General features: G+C 40.6%; 1 protein-coding gene across 2 annotated transcripts in view; it reads left to right on the top strand.

Moving 5' to 3' along the window:
- RSRC1 (arginine and serine rich coiled-coil 1) overlaps nt 1-19,314 on the top strand; it is a 464,928-nt gene that overhangs the window by 2,899 nt on the left and 442,715 nt on the right. For both annotated transcript variants that reach the window (XM_077290682.1, XM_077290681.1), the window contains exons 2-3: nt 984-1,172; nt 3,924-4,037. In XM_077290682.1, the coding sequence (XP_077146797.1) occupies nt 991-1,172; nt 3,924-4,037 (296 nt within the window). In that variant the 5' untranslated portion in view covers nt 984-990. The remainder of the gene's footprint in view (nt 1-983; nt 1,173-3,923; nt 4,038-19,314) is intronic.

The following is a 19,314-nucleotide window of genomic DNA, read 5'->3' as shown; positions in this document are numbered from 1 at the left end:
CCGCCCCTGGGTGAGTATAATATAACTTGTTTTCTTATCTTTCAGGTTACATCTAGGGCTTGTCTACAGCATTACAGAATGCTGTTGATAAGCCCCTGATGGCGGTGGCCGCAGCTTATATACGGATACGAAAAAGTAGGTGACAGATTCCCTTTAAACACACAGTGAGCATAAAAGTTTTCATAAATTCATGTTATCGTTGCTTGCACAAGCACGTAGCAAATTTTCTGCACAAAAGAACGCAGCAGAAAAAAAAAGTCAACATTTTCACTTTGTGAACATGGCGTTGTCATGCTTCTATCTTTTTTTTTTTTTGGGGGGGGGGGGGGGTGAGTGGTCCAAAAGTAAGCCAACTAACAGGAGGTATACAGATGCTTCTCACAAAATTAGAATATCATCAAAAAGTTAATTTATTTCAGTTCTTCAATACAAAACGTGAAACTTATATATTATATAGAGTCATTACAAACAGATTGATCTATTTCAAGTGTTTATTTCTGTTGACGATGATGATGATTATGGCTTACAGCCAATGAAAACCCAAAAGTCATTATCTTTGTAAATTAGAATAATTTACAAAAAACACCTGCAAAGGCTTCCTAAATGTTTAAAAAGATCCCTTAGTCTGTTTCAGTAGGCTCCACAATCATGGGGAAGACTGCTGACTTGACAGATGTCCAGAAGGCAGTCAATGACACACTCCACAAGGAGGGTAAGCCACAAAAGGTCATTGCTAAAGAAGCTGGTTGTTCACAGAGTGCTGTGTCCATTATAATCAACATTAACAGAAATAATAATGAAAGAAATGAAGAAATAATGAGTTTCACTTTTTTTTTTATTGAAGAACTGAAATAAATTAACTTTTTGATGATATTCTAATTTAGTGAGAAGCACCTGTAGGTTGTCAATGCAAGTGTAATGTATGTTACACTTGCAATGCAATGTAAGTTGTCAACTTGTGCCTTTTGTTTTTTTCCCTGAAGTTCCATAATGGGTCGGCATTCTTCAGATTCAGAGGAGAATACTAGGACCCGCAAAAAGAAGAAGCATCGCAGGCGCTCTTCCTCCAGTAGCTCATCAGATGGCCGAACACGCAGTCATAAGAAATCAGGAAGGAGATCCAGGTCTCGCTCACGAGAAGCGTACTCCAGTTCACACTCTTATGACAAAAGGTTAGTGGTTACTTTATAATATAATTATGTTTAGCTAGGTCCCATAATCTTAGGCTTCTGTGACCCTTTTATGTCCAAAAGCCTATATGGACTAGATTTATGTATATCAAGAAGGTAACAAAAGTTAGACAATGACATCCTGTCCCAAAATTTCATAGACTATTTGTGTTGATATTTATGCAAAAGTGAATGTTGCTTCTTGTGGTTGAAAAGTATCTTAAAAGGGGTCACCTGTATACTTTAGCTAAGTATTAATACAGCTCTGGCAAAAATTAAGAGCCCACTGCAAAATTTTCAGTTTGTCTGATTTTTCTCTTTATAGGTATATTTTTGGGTAAAATGTAAATTGTTCTTTTATTCTATAAACTTCTGACAACATGTCTCCGAATTTCAAAGCAATAAATGTTGTTTTTTTTTCTAAAAAGGAGAAATTGTTCAAATAAAAAACAAAAAACAAAAAAAAACAGGACTTTCAGACCTCAAATAATGCAAAGAAAGGTTCAAAATCATTTAGAAACAACAGTACTAATATTTTAACTCAGGAAGAATTCAGAAATCAATATTTTGTGGAATAACCATGATTTTTAATCACAGCTTTCATGCATCTTGGCATGCTTTCCACCAGTCTTTCACACTGCTCCTGGCGCAAAAATTTAAGCAGTTCTTCTTTGTTTGATGGCTTGTGACTGTCCATCATCCTCTTGATTACATTCCAGAGGTTTTCAATGGGGTTCACCGTTCAGGTCTGGAGATTGGGCTGCCCATGACAGGGTTTTGATGTGGTGGTCTCTTAATTTTTTGACAGAGTTGTATTATATTAGTGGGGTCCAATACTGGGCGCCCCCCTCCACTGATGAGCTGCTTTGGGGTCTAGCCGAATGTAAATGGAGAAGAGAACTGGCACAGCACAGCTCTGTTCGCTTTGTAGTTGCCGTTGTTGAGAACTGCGACTCGGCTCCTATGCAACGTCAGTTTGGATCAACTCTAGATTTGTTTCTAGATCCCTTACCATAGCCCTAATATGGTGTAGCATGTTGTACACTAACATTCAAAAGTTTAGGGTCACCCAGAAAATTTTGTGTTTTCCATGAAAACTCATACTTTTATTAATCAAATGAGTTGCCAAATGAATTGAAAATCTAGTCCAGACATTGACAAGGTTCTAAAAAAATATTTTTATTTGAAATAATAATTTTCTCCTTCAAACGTTGCTTTCGTCAAAGAATGCTGCCTTTGCAGCAATTACAGCATTGCATACCTTTGGCATTCTAACAGTTAATTTGCTGAGGTAATCTGGAGAAATTTCACCCCATGCCTCCAGAAGCCCCTCCCACAAGTTGGTTTGGCTTGATGGGCACTTTTTGCATACCATATGGTCAAGCTCCTCCCACAACAGCTCAATGGGGTTTAGATCTGGTGACTGCGCTGGCCATTCCATTACAGATAAAATACCAGCTGCCTGCTTCTTCCCTAAATAGTTCTTGCATAATTTGGAGGTGTGCTTTGGGTCATTGTCCTGTTGTAGGATGAAATTGGCTCCAATCAAGCGCTGTCCACAGGGTATGGCATGGCGTTGCAAAATAGAGTGATAGCCTTCCTTATTTAATATCCATTTTATCTTGTACAAATCTCCCACTTTACCAGCACCAAAGCAATCCCTGACCATCACATTACCTCCACCATGCTTTACAGATGGCTTCATACACTCTTCCAGCATCTTTTCAGTTGTTCTGCGTCTCACAAATGTTCTTCTGTGTGATTCAAACACCTCAAACTTGGATTTGTCTGTCCATAACACTTTTTTTCCAATCTTCCTCTGTCTAATGTCTGTGTACTTTTGCCCATATTAATCTTCTCCTTTTATTAGCCAGTCTCAGATATGGCTTTTTCTTTGCCACTCTGCCCTGAAGGCCAGCATCCCGGAGTCGCCTCTTCACTGTAGATGTTGACACGAGCGTTTTGCGTGTACTGTTTAATGAAGCTGCCAGTTGAGGACCTGTGAGGCATCGATTTCTCAAACTACAGACTCTAATGTACTTGTCTTGTTGCTCAGTTGTTCAGCAGGGCCTCCCACTTCTCTTTCTACTCTAGTTAGAGCCTGTTTGTGTTCTCCTCTGAAGGGAGTAGTACACACCGTTGTAGGAAATCTTCAGTTTCTTGGCAATTTCTCATATGGAATGGCCTTCATTTCTAAGAACAAGAATAGACTGTCGAGTTTCACATGAAAGTTCATTTTTTTCCCGCTAATAGTTCTTTTTTTTCTGGCCATTTTGAGAATTTAATGGAACCAGCAAATGTAATGCTGCAGATTCTCAACTAGCTCAAAGGAAGGTCCGGTTTATAGGTTCTCTAATCAGCCAAACTGTTTTCAGCTGTGCTAACATACTTGCAGGAGGGTTTTCAAGGGTATTCTAACATCCATTAGCCTTCTTACACAGATAGCAAACACAAAGTACCATAAGAACACTGGAGTGATGGTTGTTGGAAATGGGCCTCTATACACCTATGAAGATATTGCATTACAAACCAGATGTTTGCAGCTAGAATAGTCCACATTAACCACATTAACAATGTATAGAGTGTATTTCTGAATCATTTAATGTTAGCGTCATTGGAAAAAACTGCTTTTCTTTCAAAAATAAGGACATTTCTAAGTGACCCTAAACTTTTGAACGGTAGTGTATATGCTTGGTAATAATGGCTTAGTTTTGATTCATCTTGCCAGGATAATTCACTAATGCTTGTTTTTAGACGCAGGCACCGTTCTAGCAGTGAGTCGTCATACAATTCAAGAAGGAAACGAAGCTCCAGCAGGTCTAGAGACCGAGTTAAGTCACGTAAAGCCCACAGGTCCAGAACATCAAGGTATTCTTCTCTTATAGGCTTATTTGGATATTATATAATTAAATGATAATGTATACCAACTTTTTTTTATTATAACTCCAGAAATTTTTATACTCGCTGGATAGATCAAAGTCAAATTGTTAGAGGCATACATGTGTGGTCAAACCGGTCAAGTTAGCTAAATTTCCGTCATACGAAAATGGTATGCGTCTGACAGCTTGAACTGTTTCTATGTAGTGAAATATAGTGTATAGTCCAGCGACAAAAATAAAAAAAAGTCACGGATCTTAGAAGATGGTCACACAAACCAAATTGTATTTATTAACTTTTTTTTTTTTAGCAGTGGTTTTCTTTAACCCCTTCTTCCCCAGGCCATTTTCCTTTCTTTTTTTTTCGTTTTCATTTTTCCTCCTCTTCTTACAAGAGCCATAACTTTTTTTTATTTTTTCCAAAACCTGAAGAGAGCACCACAACACCGACCAAATAGTCCAATATAATGCAATTTTATTACGTCCATATATAATTACAGTAACAAATAGGGTAAAAGGAAAATAATCAGGTAGATATAGATAAAAATGCCAAGTTTCAACTTGGATACAAAAATGTGGCAGAGAAACAAAAAGGACGCGTATCCAGAAGCATGTCACATATATGTTTGAAAAGAGAAAGTACTGTGCAGGCACAATATGGATCACAGCGGATCATATATATGAGATTTGCTTTTTGTGCCACAAAAATTAAATACAGGTCCTTCTCAAAAAATTAGCATATAGTGTTAAATTTCATTATTTACCATAATGTAATGATTACAATTAAACTTTCATATATTATAGATTCATTATCCACCAACTGAAATTTGTCAGGTCTTTTATTGTTTTAATACTGATGATTTTGGCATACAACTCCTGATAACCCAAAAAACCTGTCTCAATAAATTAGCATATTTCACCCGTCCAATCAAATAAAAGTGTTTTTTAATAACAAACAAAAAAACCATCAAATAATAATGTTCAGTTATGCACTCAATACTTGGTCGGGAATCCTTTGGCAGAAATGACTGCTTCAATGCGGCGTGGCATGGAGGCAATCAGCCTGTGACACTGCTGAGATGTTATGGAGGCCCAGGATGCTTCAATAGCGGCCTTAAGCTCATCCAGAGTGTTGGGTCTTGCGTCTCTCAACTTTCTCTTCACAATATCCCACAGATTCTCTATGGGGTTCAGGTCAGGAGAGTTGGCAGGCCAATTGAGCACAGTAATACCATGGTCAGTAAACCATTTACCAGTGGTTTTGGCACTGTGAGCAGGTGCCAGGTCGTGCTGAAAAATGAAATCTTCATCTCCATAAAGCATTTCAGCCGATGGAAGCATGAAGTGCTCCAAAATCTCCTGATAGCTAGCTGCATTGACCCTGCCCTTGATGAAACACAGTGGACCAACACCAGCAGCTGACATGGCACCCCACACCATCACTGACTGTGGGTACTTGACACTGGACTTCAGGCATTTTGGCATTTCCTTCTCCCCAGTCTTCCTCCAGACTCTGGCACCTTGATTTCCGAATGACATGCAAAATTTGCTTTCATCAGAAAAAAGTACTTGGGACCACTTAGCAACAGTCCAGTGCTGCTTCTCTGTAGCCCAGGTCAGGCGCTTCTGCCGCTGTTTATGGTTCAAAAGTGGCTTTACCTGGGGAATGCGGCACCTGTAGCCCATTTCCTGCACACGCCTGTGCACGGTGGCTCTGGATGTTTCCACACCAGACTCAGTCCACTGCTTCCTCAGGTTCCCCAAGGTCTGGAATCGGTCCTTCTCCACAATCTTCCTCAGGGTCCGGTCACCTCTTCTCGTTGTACAGCGTTTTCTGCCACATTGTTTCCTTCCAACAGACTTATTATTGAGGTGCCTTGATACAGCACTCTGGGAACAGCCTATTTGTTGAGAAATTTCTTTCTGGGTCTTACCCTCTTGCTTGAGGGTGTCAATGATGGCCTTCTTGACATCTGTCAGGTCGCTAGTCTTACCCATGATGGGGGTTTTGAGTAATGAACCAGGCAGGGAGTTTTTAAAAGCCTCAGGTATCTTTTGCATGTGTTTAGAGTTAATTAGTTGATTCAGAAGATTAGGGTAATAGGTCGTTTAGAGAACCTTTTCTTGATATGCTAATTTATTGAGACAGGTTTTTTGGGTTTTCAGGAGTTGTATGCCAAAATCATCAGTATTAAAACAATAAAAGACCTGACAAATTTCAGTTGGTGGATAATGAATCTATAATATATGAAAGTTTAATTGTAATCATTACATTATGGTAAATAATGAAATTTAACACTATATGCTAATTTTTTGAGAAGGACCTGTAGAATCCACGAATATTACCAAAAGAAAACCTGTGTGAGTGAAGCACAAAAATATAATGTGTTACGGTGAATACTTCGAACTGAGAAAAAGAGGGATATAAAAAAAAAATGGTACCGCTGAAAACGTCATCTTGTCCGCAAAAAAACGAGCCGCCATACAGCGTCATCAGCGAAAAAATAAAAGTTATAGTCCTCAGAATAAAGCGATGCAAAAATAATTATTTTTTATATAAAATAGTTTTTTAAAAGCACCAAAACACACAAAAAATGATATAAATGAGGTATCGCTGTAATCGTACTGACCTGAAAAATAAAACTGCTTTATCAATTTTACCAAACGTGCAACGGTATAAACGCCCCCCCCCCAAAAGAAATTCATGAATTGCTGGTTTTTGGTCATTCTGCCTCACAAAAATCGGAATAGAAAGCGATTAAAAAATGTCACGTGCCCGAAAATGGTACCAATAAAAACGTCAACTCGTCTCACAAAAAACAAGACCTCACATGACTCTGTGGACCAAAATATGGAAAAATTCTAGCTCTCAAAATGTGGAGACGCAAAAACATTTTTTTGCAATAAAAAACATCTTTTAGTGTGTGACAGCTACCAATCATAAAAATCCGCTAAAAACCCGCTGTAAATAGTAAATCAAACCCCCCTTCATCGCCCGCTTAGTTAGGGGAAAAAAAAAAGTGTATTTATTTCCATTTTCCTATTAGGGTTAGGGCTAAAGTTAGTGTTTTAGGTATGGGGCTAAAATTAGGGATGGGACTAAAGTTATGGATAGGGTTTGGATCACATTTACGGTTGGGAATAGGGTTAGGGGTGTGTCAAGGTTAGGGGTGTGGTTAGGGTTATGGTTGGGACTAGGGTTAGGGGTGTGTTGGAGTTAGGGGTATGGTTAGGGTTGGGATTAGGGTAAGGGGTGTGTTTGGGTTGGGGTTTCCACTGTTTAGACACATCAGGGGCTCTCCAAACTTGACATGGCGTCCGATCTCAATTCCAGCCAATTTTGCAAACGGCGCTCCTTCCCTTCCGAGCTCTGCCATGTGCCCAAACAGTGGTTTACCCCCACATATGGGGTATCAGCGTACTCAGGACAAATTGCACAATAACTTTTGTGGTCTAATTTCTCCTGTTACCCTTGGTAAAATAAAACAAATTGGAGCTGAAGTAAATTTTTGTGAAGAAAAGTTAAATGTTCATTTTTTTTTTTTAAACATTCCAAAAATTCCTGTGAAATACCTGAAGGGTTAATAAACTTCTTAAAGGGACTCTGTCACCTGAATTTGGAGGGAACAATTTTCAGCCATAGAGGCGGGGTTTTCGGGTGTTTGATTCACCCTTTCCTTACCCGCTGGCTGCATGCTGGCTGCAATATTGGATTGAAGTTCATTCTCTGTCCTCCGTAGTACATGCCTGCACAAGGCAATCTTGCCTTACGCAGGCATGTACTATGGAGGACAGAGAATGAACTTCAATCCTATATTGCAGCCAGCATGCAGCCAGCGGGTAAGGAAAGGGTGAATCAAACACCCGAAAACCCCGCCCATATGACTGAAAATTGTTCCCTCCAAATTCAGGTGACAGAGTCCCTTTAAATGTGGGTTTGAGCACCTTGAGGGGTGCAGTTTTTAGAATGGTGTCACTCTTGGTTATTTTCTATCATATAGACCCCTCAAAGCGACTTCAAATGTGATGTGGTCCCTAAAAAAAAATGGTGTTGTAAAAATGAGAAATTGCTGGTCAACTTTTAACCCTTATAACTCCCTAACAAAAAAAATTTTGGTTCCAAAATTGTGCTGATGTAAAGTAGACATGTGGGAAATGTTTCTTATTAAGTATTTTGTGTGATATATATCTCTGAGATTTAAGGGCATAAAAATTCAAAGTTGGAAAATTGCGAAATTTTTGCCAAAGTTCAGTTTTTTTTCCACAAATAAACGCAGGTAATATCAAATAAATTTGACTACTATCATGAAGTACAATATATCACAAGAAAACAGTGTCAGAATCATCAGGATTCGTTGAAGCGTTCTAGAGTTATAACCTCATAAAGGGACAGTAGTAAGAATTGTAAAAATTGGCCCGGTCATTAACGTGCAAACCACCCTTGGGGGTAAAGGGGTTAAGTCACTGTTGGAGACTTTCCTGTTTTTCAGTACATTATATGGTAAAATGAATGGTGCCATTGAAAACTACAACTCATCCTTCAAACAAACCGTTATGTAGCTGTGTCAACAGAAAAAAAAAAGTTATGACACTTGGAAGAGGGGTAGGAAATTATTAATGTGCATAAAACAAAAAATTGCCTAGTCATGAAGGGTTTAATATGCATCTTCTAATGACCACTGCAGAAGTGAGGGAGAGAGGTCAGCCTGGAATCGACTGCAGTAACGTAACAATACTGTAATACTTTCATGACTACAGTAGACCAAAAGCATATGGGAGACTGAACTCAAAGCAAAAAACGTCTTTCTGGTTAATTGCAATCACTGTCCATCACAAAAAAATCCCCTGATTGCCACATGGCTGTAGCGTCACATTGTGGGGGTGTTTCCCTATAGCCAGCCCTTAAAGGTTTATGCTGCAATATTTCCAGTTTGCTAAAGAACTGTAAGTAAATGTTAAGCAAGAATAAATTTTTTAAGAAATTCAACCATACACCTCATTTACAAAATACCCCTCCTTATGTAAGCTGTCTGTGTCGCTTTATAGCACTAGTGGGAAAGGGGGAATAACAATAACTCCTTATTGGCGTCTTTCTGCAAGTCCCATCCAACTCTGGCAACTTTTTGAAAACTGTGCAGGGCTTCACGAGGTTGGTCATGGCTGAGAGCGGCCAGCAAATTAATTATATTTTACGCCATAAAAGTGAAAATAGGCTGGGGCTTCACGGAAACTTTGGGTGCAATACAAGTCACACAGCTAAAGTTTACTACATGTGGCTGCTGCATAGCAGCGTAAAACAAATCAATCAAGGCAATCCCTGCATGTGTTGTGGCTGTCCACGATACATGCAGATGCGGGGACTCGAACATATTATTCAAGCACTCCGCAGACGCTCAGCATCTGAGCACATTTGCTCATCACTAATTATGACCCAAAAAGTAAATTGACAAGCAAGTTACAAAAAAAAAAATAGTTCATTAGGACATTTTGCAATCTGCTTTTCACAATTTTACAGCGGCACCTAGAAAACTTTGGTCCACGTGACTTGTGTCGTGGTTAAAGTCATGAAACCCGAGCCTAAACATCAGTTGGAGTACTATTTTTATTTTAATTTTTTTTTGTGGGGCAGATGTTCACGACAGCTGAAACTTGCACAGAATTAAGAAAGAAATGCTTCTTACTCCACTGAAATGTTCATCAAGAGTAGTGGGCAGAACACCAGTCATGATGAGTCGGGTCCTTATTGAGATATACTGTATACAGGGGCATTAATCATATTTATGTTGATTACTCAGTAATGCTAATTGGAAACGAGTGGCTTACTTACAAAAATTCTTCTGTCCTAGTGAACTGGATGACACCCATCATCTCCGGTTCGGGGGGCTGTACAGCAGATGCTCTGTCCACCTACTGAATTCACTCCTCATTGACATTTAGTAGATGTATTGTTTCTCTTTTGGCTTGAAAACTATAATTGCTGCCAATGACTGACTAGATGGGTGTGCAACATTATTAATCTGGTTATTTTGTGTTTTAGAATTGTTAAGTATGTCAATCACTTTGTAAAGATTTGTTTCTACTTTGATAGTTGTTTTCCTGTAATTATTGTCAAAAAGCCAAATTTGTTTCCCTGTGATAGTGTTCTATACGAAGACATGAAAAGTCCCAGGTGGGACAGCAGAGTACTGCTCTCGTTTTAGTAGGTGGGGTGAATATTCCCTAGGACCTCAATATTGCCTCTTTCTAGGCTATAAATTAGAGACCTTGAAGTAAGTGCACCTACAGACTGGTACAGCTGACACACAATTCTCCAGTGGTTGGATCATCACTGGTAGCTCTAGTTGATCTTTGAAGGCACACAGTCTGGCACTGTTGACATTATTTGCAATTTTTTTGCCAAAATCTCCAATGATACCAATTGTATTTCAGTCATTAGAAATGGTGATGGAGTTTTTAAATTTTGGGCCAGAGTGCGTCTAGGTTTATGTGGAACCTAAGATGCAAAACATATAGAAGATCTTTAATTGTTCAACTCGCTAATGCATAGAGCATCAATACAAAATCCTACAATATCCAAATATATAGTCAAACAGTACCATAGAATGTTCATATAAATACTGCTATACAAAGTGTATAAGTATAAACCTGCTACCCAATTAATTAGAATATTCTTTTCTCCTATAATCCCACCAAAAGTACCTACGATATTGCCCATTAGTACATTTACTACATGCTCTCATACCCTCTACCTACAAGTTTTCACTCACTACACAGAAGCACACAAGCTCGCACGTGCAGCTGAGCAAGTTCACCTCAATCGTCCGGCAGTTCCATGATGGTGAAAGGTTCTGAATGATGGAGAAGAATCTGAGGCTTTACCAGTAACAAACGGCGTAAACCAAGGCTGTGTGCTTGTTCCAACCCTGTTCAGAATGCTATTCTCTGCAATGTTAAGTGATGCCTTTAACCACTGTGAAGATGGAATCCAGGTTAGGTACAGGAATGATGGCAAGACTTTCTTTTCCAATCTTTTTATTGAACATTTTAAACATTTGTACAAGGGGAAGGAGGGAAAGGAGAGGGTAAAAGGATAAGAGGGAAAAGAAGGGAACATGAGGGACCTGCAAGTCCTTGTGAACAATCACAGTGTTGTATACATAAAACAGAACTTTATTAAGTTTGAGAGAACAATTCTATCCATCTGGACCATTTTCTAGAGTATTTTTCAAATTTATTATCAATCAGGGCCTATTTATGTTCATAAGAATTGTGAGTGTGGATTTTATCCACAATATCCTGAAATAAAGGGGGATCTGGTCTCTTCCAGTGATAAACAATAGGATTTTTGGTAATAAGCAGGAAATGAGTAATTATCGCCACCAAGGATGGTGAGATTGATTGGGTGTCCAAAGACAGTAAAACCAGTTGTGGAGATAAGGTGATATCCGTGGAGTGAATTTTATTGATTAAGTTCAACATATTCGTCCATAGGGGTCTAATATAAGGGCAATGCCACAAAATATGAACTAAACTGCCAGGATGACCACATCCCCTCCAACAATCTGGTGGATAAGACTTATTAATTTTTGCCAGTCTGGCAGGGGTATAGTACCAACGAGTCAGAATTTTATGATGGGTCTCTTGGAGGGATATAGCAATGGTGGAGGCAAGGGACGTAGAAAATGCCACCTCTCAATCTGTAGTATTGGGATTTAAGTGAAGCTCTGATTCCCATTTAATTAAATTTTGGGTCTTGATAAAGTCTGAGCAGTTTTTAATCCAACTGTATATGTATTTCACACTCCAAAAAACACCATGGTCAATATTATTGATTAGATTAGTAGCCGATTCAGAAATGCATGGGGCAGATTTCAGAAACTTATTGACATTCTCTTTTAAAATCAAATATTGACAAAAAAGAGGAGGGAAAATCGTACTTGTTTTTGAAATAACTGAATGGTTGGCACTTTGAATCACTGAGGAGGTCCTTATTAATACCTTTTGTTGCCCAAAAGGGATCAATATCGTGCCCAAACAAAGAGCACATAAGGGGTAAGGAGAAATTCCTCAAAGAGTCAAATTTATGGGTGCCTCTTTTTGGAGATGCTAATTTTTTCCATGCTTCCAAAGTTGGCTGAAAAATGGGATGGAGAGTTGTTTCTTTTTTAAAAGAAGGGAGTCTAGAATTAACCCTTTTGGCGACATATTGTTATTAAAATATAGTTTCGAGATCATACCAAGCCGGAACTTCTGAATGCTGCCACCAATGTAAACTATTTTTCAAAAAGGCGTAGTAGTAAGCAGAAATATTTGGGAGGCCTGCACCTCCTAGAGTTTTACTTTTATAAAGAGTGCGTGTTGCTACTCTTGCCTTTTTGTCTCCCCAAATAAAATGATGGAGGCGAGATTGTAGACTAGTCAATGATGAGGGGGAAATCTTTAGGGGAAGGGATCTAAAGATATATAAAATCTTTGGCAATATGTATGCTTTAAAGGTCATTACCTTACCCCACCAAGAGATTCCTCTGCCTCCAGATATATTGAGATCCGTATCAACTGATTTGAAAAGTGATTCAAAATTGGTTTGAATCAAAGATTTTATGTCTCTGCCGAATTTTAGACCTAGGTATGTCAAAGTGTCTTCACACCAATGCAAAGTTGTTAACTTCTTAATATCAGCTATTTGGCTAGCATCTAGGTTGAATTGTAAAATGTTAGATTTACAGTCGTTAATTTTAAGGTAGGAAATTTTTGAGAGAGTCCGAAGTAGGGATAAAATTTTATGAATAGAATTGTAAGGATTAGAGATTGATAGAATTATATCATCCGCAAAAAGGCTGATTTTATGTTCCCATTGATTAGTTTTAATGCCAGAAATATCATGGTCTTCTCTTATAGATTGTGCCAAAGGCTCAGTGGCCAGGACAAACAATAAGGGGGAAAGTGGGCAGCCCTGTCTGGTACCATTGGAAATTATGAACGGATTTGACAAGTGATTATTCACATATACTCTCGCATTGGGACTGGAGTACAGTGCCGTCACATTAGTTAGAAATTGTGAGTGAAGACCAAATTTAAGTAATGTCGCCTCCAAGTAGGTCCAATTTAGGCGATCAAAAGCCTTTTCTGCATCGAGTGAGATTATTGTTGATTCGATATTTTTAGATTTGATCAATTTTAATCAGGTTAATAAGTTTTCTTGTTCCATCTGTTGATTGTCTATTTTGTATAAAGCCAATTTGGTCATTTGAAATCAAATGGGGAAGAAACTGGCTCAATCTGTTAGCTAAAATGTTGGCGTATATTTTAAGGTCCAAATTAATAAGGGAGATGGGTCTGTAATTAGAGGCTTTATTAGGATCGGCATTTGTTTTGGGAATTAAGACTATGGTTGCTTCAGTCATTTCTTTAAGGAAATGACCTATGTTGGAGGCGACATTAAACATCTTGGTAATGTGAGGGTTTAAAAGATCTCCAAAAGTTTTATAATAATCATTACCAAATCCTGGTATCTGGGCCTGGTGATTCTGGGACTTCAGGTGTTTGATGGTTTCTAATGTTTCTGCCTCATTAAAAGGTGAAGAAAGGAAACTTAGATCCTCATTATTTATTTTTGGAAGTTTTACGGATGCCAGGAAGGAGTTTATGTCAGCTTTAGTAGGTTTATATTGAGAAGGGTCTTTGTTTATATATGTATAGGTTTTGATAATAATTAGCAAATGTGTTTGCTATATCTTGTGGGTGAGAGACATGATGGCAAGACTTTCAACCCAAAACGCCTGAAGGTGGTTTCGAAAGTGCATGAGACTGTTATCTGTGAATTATTATTTGCTGATGACTGTGCACTTAACGATAGCACGGAACAGCAGATGCAGCATAAAATGGACTGTTTTTCTCAAACCTGCGACAGTTTTGGTCTCAAGATCAACATTAGAAAAACCGAAGTCATGTATCAACCTGTTCAAGGGAAACTATACAAGGAGCCACGTATCACGGTGAAGGAGCAAAACCTCAAAGCAGTCGATAACTTACTTAGGCAGCACACTTTCCCATGAAGTAACCATAGACGCTGAGGTTAATAACATTATTGCCAAAGCCAGTGCCGCCTTCGGGAGCCTGCGTAAGTACGTCTAGGAAAGAAGGGGACTCAGCCTTACCACCAAGCTGAAGGTCTACTGCGCGGTGGTCCTCCCCACACTTCTCTATGCTAGCGAGACCTGGACAGTCTGCAGCCGGCATGCTAAATGTAAGTCTAATCATTTTCACATGAGTTGCCTCCGCAGACTCCTACACATCAGGTGGCAAGACAATGTCCCGGACATGGCAATTCTGGAACAAACTGGGCTCTGCAACGTTTACACTCTCCTGCTGAAAGTCCAAGCCCGGTGGGCTGGACATGTGGTCAGAATGCCTGACAGCCGACTACCGAAACAACTGCTGTACGGAGAACTCTGCCAAGGAAAGCGAGTGGTTGGGGGCAGAAGAAGCGCTATAAAGACTGCCTTAAGGTGTCTCTCAAAAACCTGAAAGTCAACACCAAAGAATGAGAAGAGCTTGCCCTGAATCGTCCATGTTGGCCGGGCAGGATCACCTCAGGAGCACGTGCAGCTGAAGATAGGAAAATCTTTATCACAAAAAGAAAACATTCTGTCCGCAACGCACAAGTAGAATCTGGTGTACCGTCTACATCTGCTTCCTTATGTCAAGTATGTGGGCGAACCTTCAGGGCCCGGATTGGACTCATCAGCCACCTCCGGACCCATAACTACTAATTCTCTTCTAACCTTGAAGTCATGGTTATCTTCTACTACGAAGGACGAACATCATCAAGTCGGCCTATTGTGAGACCTACTGTGGTACATTTGATGCAAAATCTTAATTATATTTTTTTAAATTCACAGCCATCAAATACAAATTTACAATCGGCACACAGACAAAAGTAGCCACTTTTTTTTTTTTTTTTTACCATGAACTTCTAATTGAACAGGAAACTGGTTCCTTCAACCTGATGGCATGTCTACTGTAAAGCTCAGTACCTAATTTAATTTAAGCTTCATTTAAAGCAAGTTCATAAATTATTACAATCACTGAATCACATTTTCTGGGTATATCGTAATTGTCCAGTAATTAGAGATGAGCAAGGTTGTTCGGATTCTGTTCCGAATACGATCGGCATTGAATATTGTTTTTACAATGTTCGTTGAACACAGCCGAACGTCATTAGTCAATGGCATGCATATATTGTATACCATGTTACACTCTGAAGAGATAAGATAGTATAATTTATTATTAATAATATTATTTTCACATTTTTTATCATGCTATTGTTCTCAGTGTACAAAGTTGCCCTTTCAATAGATGAACATCAGTGGGTTAATCAATTAACCGTGTCTTGATCGAGGTTGTAACGTCTGGGCCTGTGGGTTTTTTTCAATATATATTTTACCTATTTGTTCTATGAATTTAAAAGTATCCTGGAGCGAGAGGAGATGATGCAAATGGGACTTAATAAGATCGCAAACTGAATTTCAGCAAAGGAACCGTGATTTACATTAAATTAGGATTTAGGAGAAAAAAAACCCTGATTTAGCTTAGCGTTATTGAGCATTTGCCTAATAACATTTTGCCTCCTTGAGACAATAATTTGTCTGTGAAACTCCTATATGTCCTCTGCAGAGAAATTGAAAAGAACAGCTCCTTCTCCAAACCTCACATGGAAAGACACAAAGGAGTATTTCAGCTCTGCAAAATTTAATAAATCATCCCATTTCCTAATTCGATCATATTAGATGGTGATGTGGAAGAGGCATTTCAAATCGCATCTCCTCATTAATATACATCAGGCTGGGGAATGGAATGCTTTATGTGGAGATGTCACCGTTCCTGTGTCTTAGTTTACTAAGTGGAACAGGTTGATGTGATACAGGGGGCTATTTGTCACTGTCTCGTTAAAATGGTTTGGGTCGAGTTATGGAGTCCAGAAAGACGCTGGCTGATAAATCAAAACTGGATTGAGTGGACAGGAGGCAGTGATTGATACTGTGACAGGATATGAAGAAGGGCTGGAGATACAAGCTTGTAGGATATTGAATATGTGCAAAATGGCCTCAGAGTATGAATATTATTCAAAGCTGTGGGAATTTTAATATTATCTTGAAATAGTAGGCAGTTACAGAGAATAGTTTCTAGAAGGAGAATTACATCGGCCCGCCAAGTACTAATGTGAATTTTAAAATCATATCTTTTCTTTTGTGTATAAAGCTAGTGTCTAAATATACATTGAAACTTCCTTTAATCTGATAATCCAGAAAGTCTGATATATCTGGCACATAGCTCCAGCATAGAAATGCAAAATAATGACATTTACTAGAGCAGAAATAGAAGACTTAAGGTACCTTCACACGAAGCGACGCTGCAGCGATAGCGACAACGATGCCGATCGCTGCAGCGTCGCTGTTTGATCGCTGGGGAGCTGTCACACAGACCGCTCTCCAGCGACCAACGATGCCGAGGTCCCCGGGTAACCAGGGTAAACATCGGGTTGCTAAGCGCAGGGCTGCGCTTAGTAACCCGATGTTTACCCTGGTTACCAGCGTAAAAGTAAAAAAAGCAAACAGTACATACTCACCTGCGCGTCCTCCAGCGTCTGCTTCCTGACACTGACTGAGCTCCGGCCCTAACAGCACAGCGGTGACGTCACCGCTGTGCTTTCACTTTCACTTTAGGGCCGGCGCTCAGTAAGTGTCAGGAAGCAGACGCTGGGGGACGGCGCAGGTGAGCATGTACTGTTTGTTTTTTTTACTTTTACGCTGGTAACCAAGGTAAACATCGGGTTACTAAGCGCGGCCCTGCGCTTGGTAACCCGATGTTTACCCTGGTTACCAGTGTAAAACATCGCTGGTATCGTTGCTTTTGCTTTCAAACACAACGATACACAGCGATCGGACGACCAAATAAAGTTCTGGACTTTATTCAGCGACCAGCGACATCACAGCAGGATCCTGATCGCTGCTGCGTGTCAAACGAAACGATATCGCTAGCCAGGACGCTGCAACGTCACGGATCGCTAGCGATGTCGTTTCGTGTGAAGGTACCTTTAGTAGGGAGAACCAGATCCAACATTGCCAATTATAAACCAGTTCCAGGCTCATGCACATTTTTAAGGAGACGTCCATACAGATCTGATTTACTGTGGAATTACCCATAGGAAAAAGCAAAGGGAAAATTCTCCTGAAAGTCCACACCATATTTTGATTTTGGTGTAGATTTTGTTGTATACTAATATGATTTAGGCCAAAAGGACACTTCTTTTTTGTCCTACCAGTCTAATGAAGCCCTATGGAAACACATGGAGGCTTTTATTTGGCATACACATTAAGCAGAGAACACAAACATGATCTGAACACTCCAGTTAAAATGATTGGGAGTTAATTAAGCGAGAGCTTTCACAGATTATTACACACTCTTCAGGAAGCAAAAGAGTACACAGAGACCACAGATTTACAGGGAAGATACATACAGAGCCTTATCTGTGTGTGTGTATAGTGTAAAGGTGCACATGCACCATAAATACATGTCTGCTGTATGATCCAGTCAGACCAACCGACCATCTAATGTTTATCGATCACCTGTGGCAGCACCATGAGAGAGGGGAGCAGCCCTTCAAGGCCAGGAAACTTACAGGCATAAAAGGGCGGCACCTCTCCAACGCATCAGTTGGTTTCCGGTCCTGTCCTTGATGGGTGAACCTCTTGCAGGCATACCTGAAGATTAGAAGAAATGGATGATCGTTTTCCAAGGCCCGGACAGTCTGTTCAGGTAGTGGTGTTTTCCCTGCCTTGGTTGGTGCCACTTATCTGGAAGCACCGCTGAGGGTCCAGGGGGTTCTTTCACTCTTATGTGTGGGCGCAGGTGAGCTGTATCCCGGGTAGGGTTAGGTGTCTCTGGCGTGGCTCTTCGGGCACTGGCACATGCCAGGCAAGAAGACAGAAGTATGTGCTGGACTAGGTCGCTGCCAGCAGGTTCGGGAGTAACGTGCGATATGACAAGCAGGCCACAAGATCAACCTGTTGACCTGGCATTTAAGAGGCTACTGGAGCGAGGATCGGCATGTCCCTTCTCGATGTCCCATCCGAGAGAATGGATGCACTCAAGCATCAGTAGCCTTAGCAGCAGCATGTGCAACAGCTTGTTGGGACGCCCCAGCAGCAAGCAGAACAGTGTCGACCCCGTAGCAGTACTGGCGGTGGCCGTGTTGGTGAGAAACAGAGTTCTGCAGGTAGTGGCAGATCCAGTTAGAGGAATGTCAGCAGAGTGGACGAGTCTTCAGCCTCTCAAGATGGTCTTTCGGCTGAGAAGTGTTCCCCCTCATAATCCGGTACCATTTGATTGCCTCACACTAATAAGTGAGCTGTCATTTTTGTTACCAGGGAAAGAAGTGTGCAGGAAAGTCTAAACACAAGGTGTGTACACTTTGCAGAAATCTATTGCCTGACTCCTACCTTAGAAGACTTTGTCAGTCTTGTATAGAGCAGACAGTAGCGGAGGAGACGCCCGTAATGGACTGGGTGGTGGAACCACTGTGCCAAAGCCCAAGGAAGGCCTGGAGGGGCGTGACTAGGAGCCTCACCCAATCCGACAACCGACATGCAGCTGCTAACGACAATGCGGTCCGTGTAGATGCTAGGGAGATGATCCAGGTGCTACTCCAGGACTGACCTTGGGAAAATAGTGGATGACCCCCTAGGAATGGGTAGCTCAGATGGCCCAGGGGAATGTCCAACAGATGCAGGCAGAGAAGACGACAGGAACTGCAGGTGTAGACAGGACAGTCTGACAGAGAAATAAGCACTGGCAGGTCGAGCTGTCTTGGCTGCCGTTGAGGTGAGCACTGGCGGGTGCAGCAGGCTGAGATGCAAGTACTGGGACCTGAGAACTGACAAGCGTGTTAGGAACAAACTCACAACATTACACAGGCACCTCCATGTTGGAGAAAGCGGTTTAAATAGTAAGTGACGTCCAGCTATTGGCTGGGGACACTTTAGAGGAACGTGTGCGGCCCCTTTAAGAAAGAGGTGTGCGCGTGAGCGCTCTAAGCACAGTGCCTGGAGACCTGCTAGGAGTGCACACACCCCAGGCAGTACCAGACCCGGAAGGAGCAGGATGGGAGCCTCGGCGGTGAGTACGTTGATGTCTGCAGGGAGAGAGGGACTGCAGGCAGAGATGCGGGCGCTACAACGTCAGCTTTCCACCAACCTAAGATCAATAAT

This window comes from Ranitomeya variabilis, chromosome 2 (genome assembly GCF_051348905.1).
Source record: "Ranitomeya variabilis isolate aRanVar5 chromosome 2, aRanVar5.hap1, whole genome shotgun sequence".
Classification (NCBI taxonomy): Eukaryota; Metazoa; Chordata; class Amphibia; order Anura; family Dendrobatidae; genus Ranitomeya; species Ranitomeya variabilis.
This window is presented reverse-complemented; position numbering and strand designations above follow the sequence as displayed.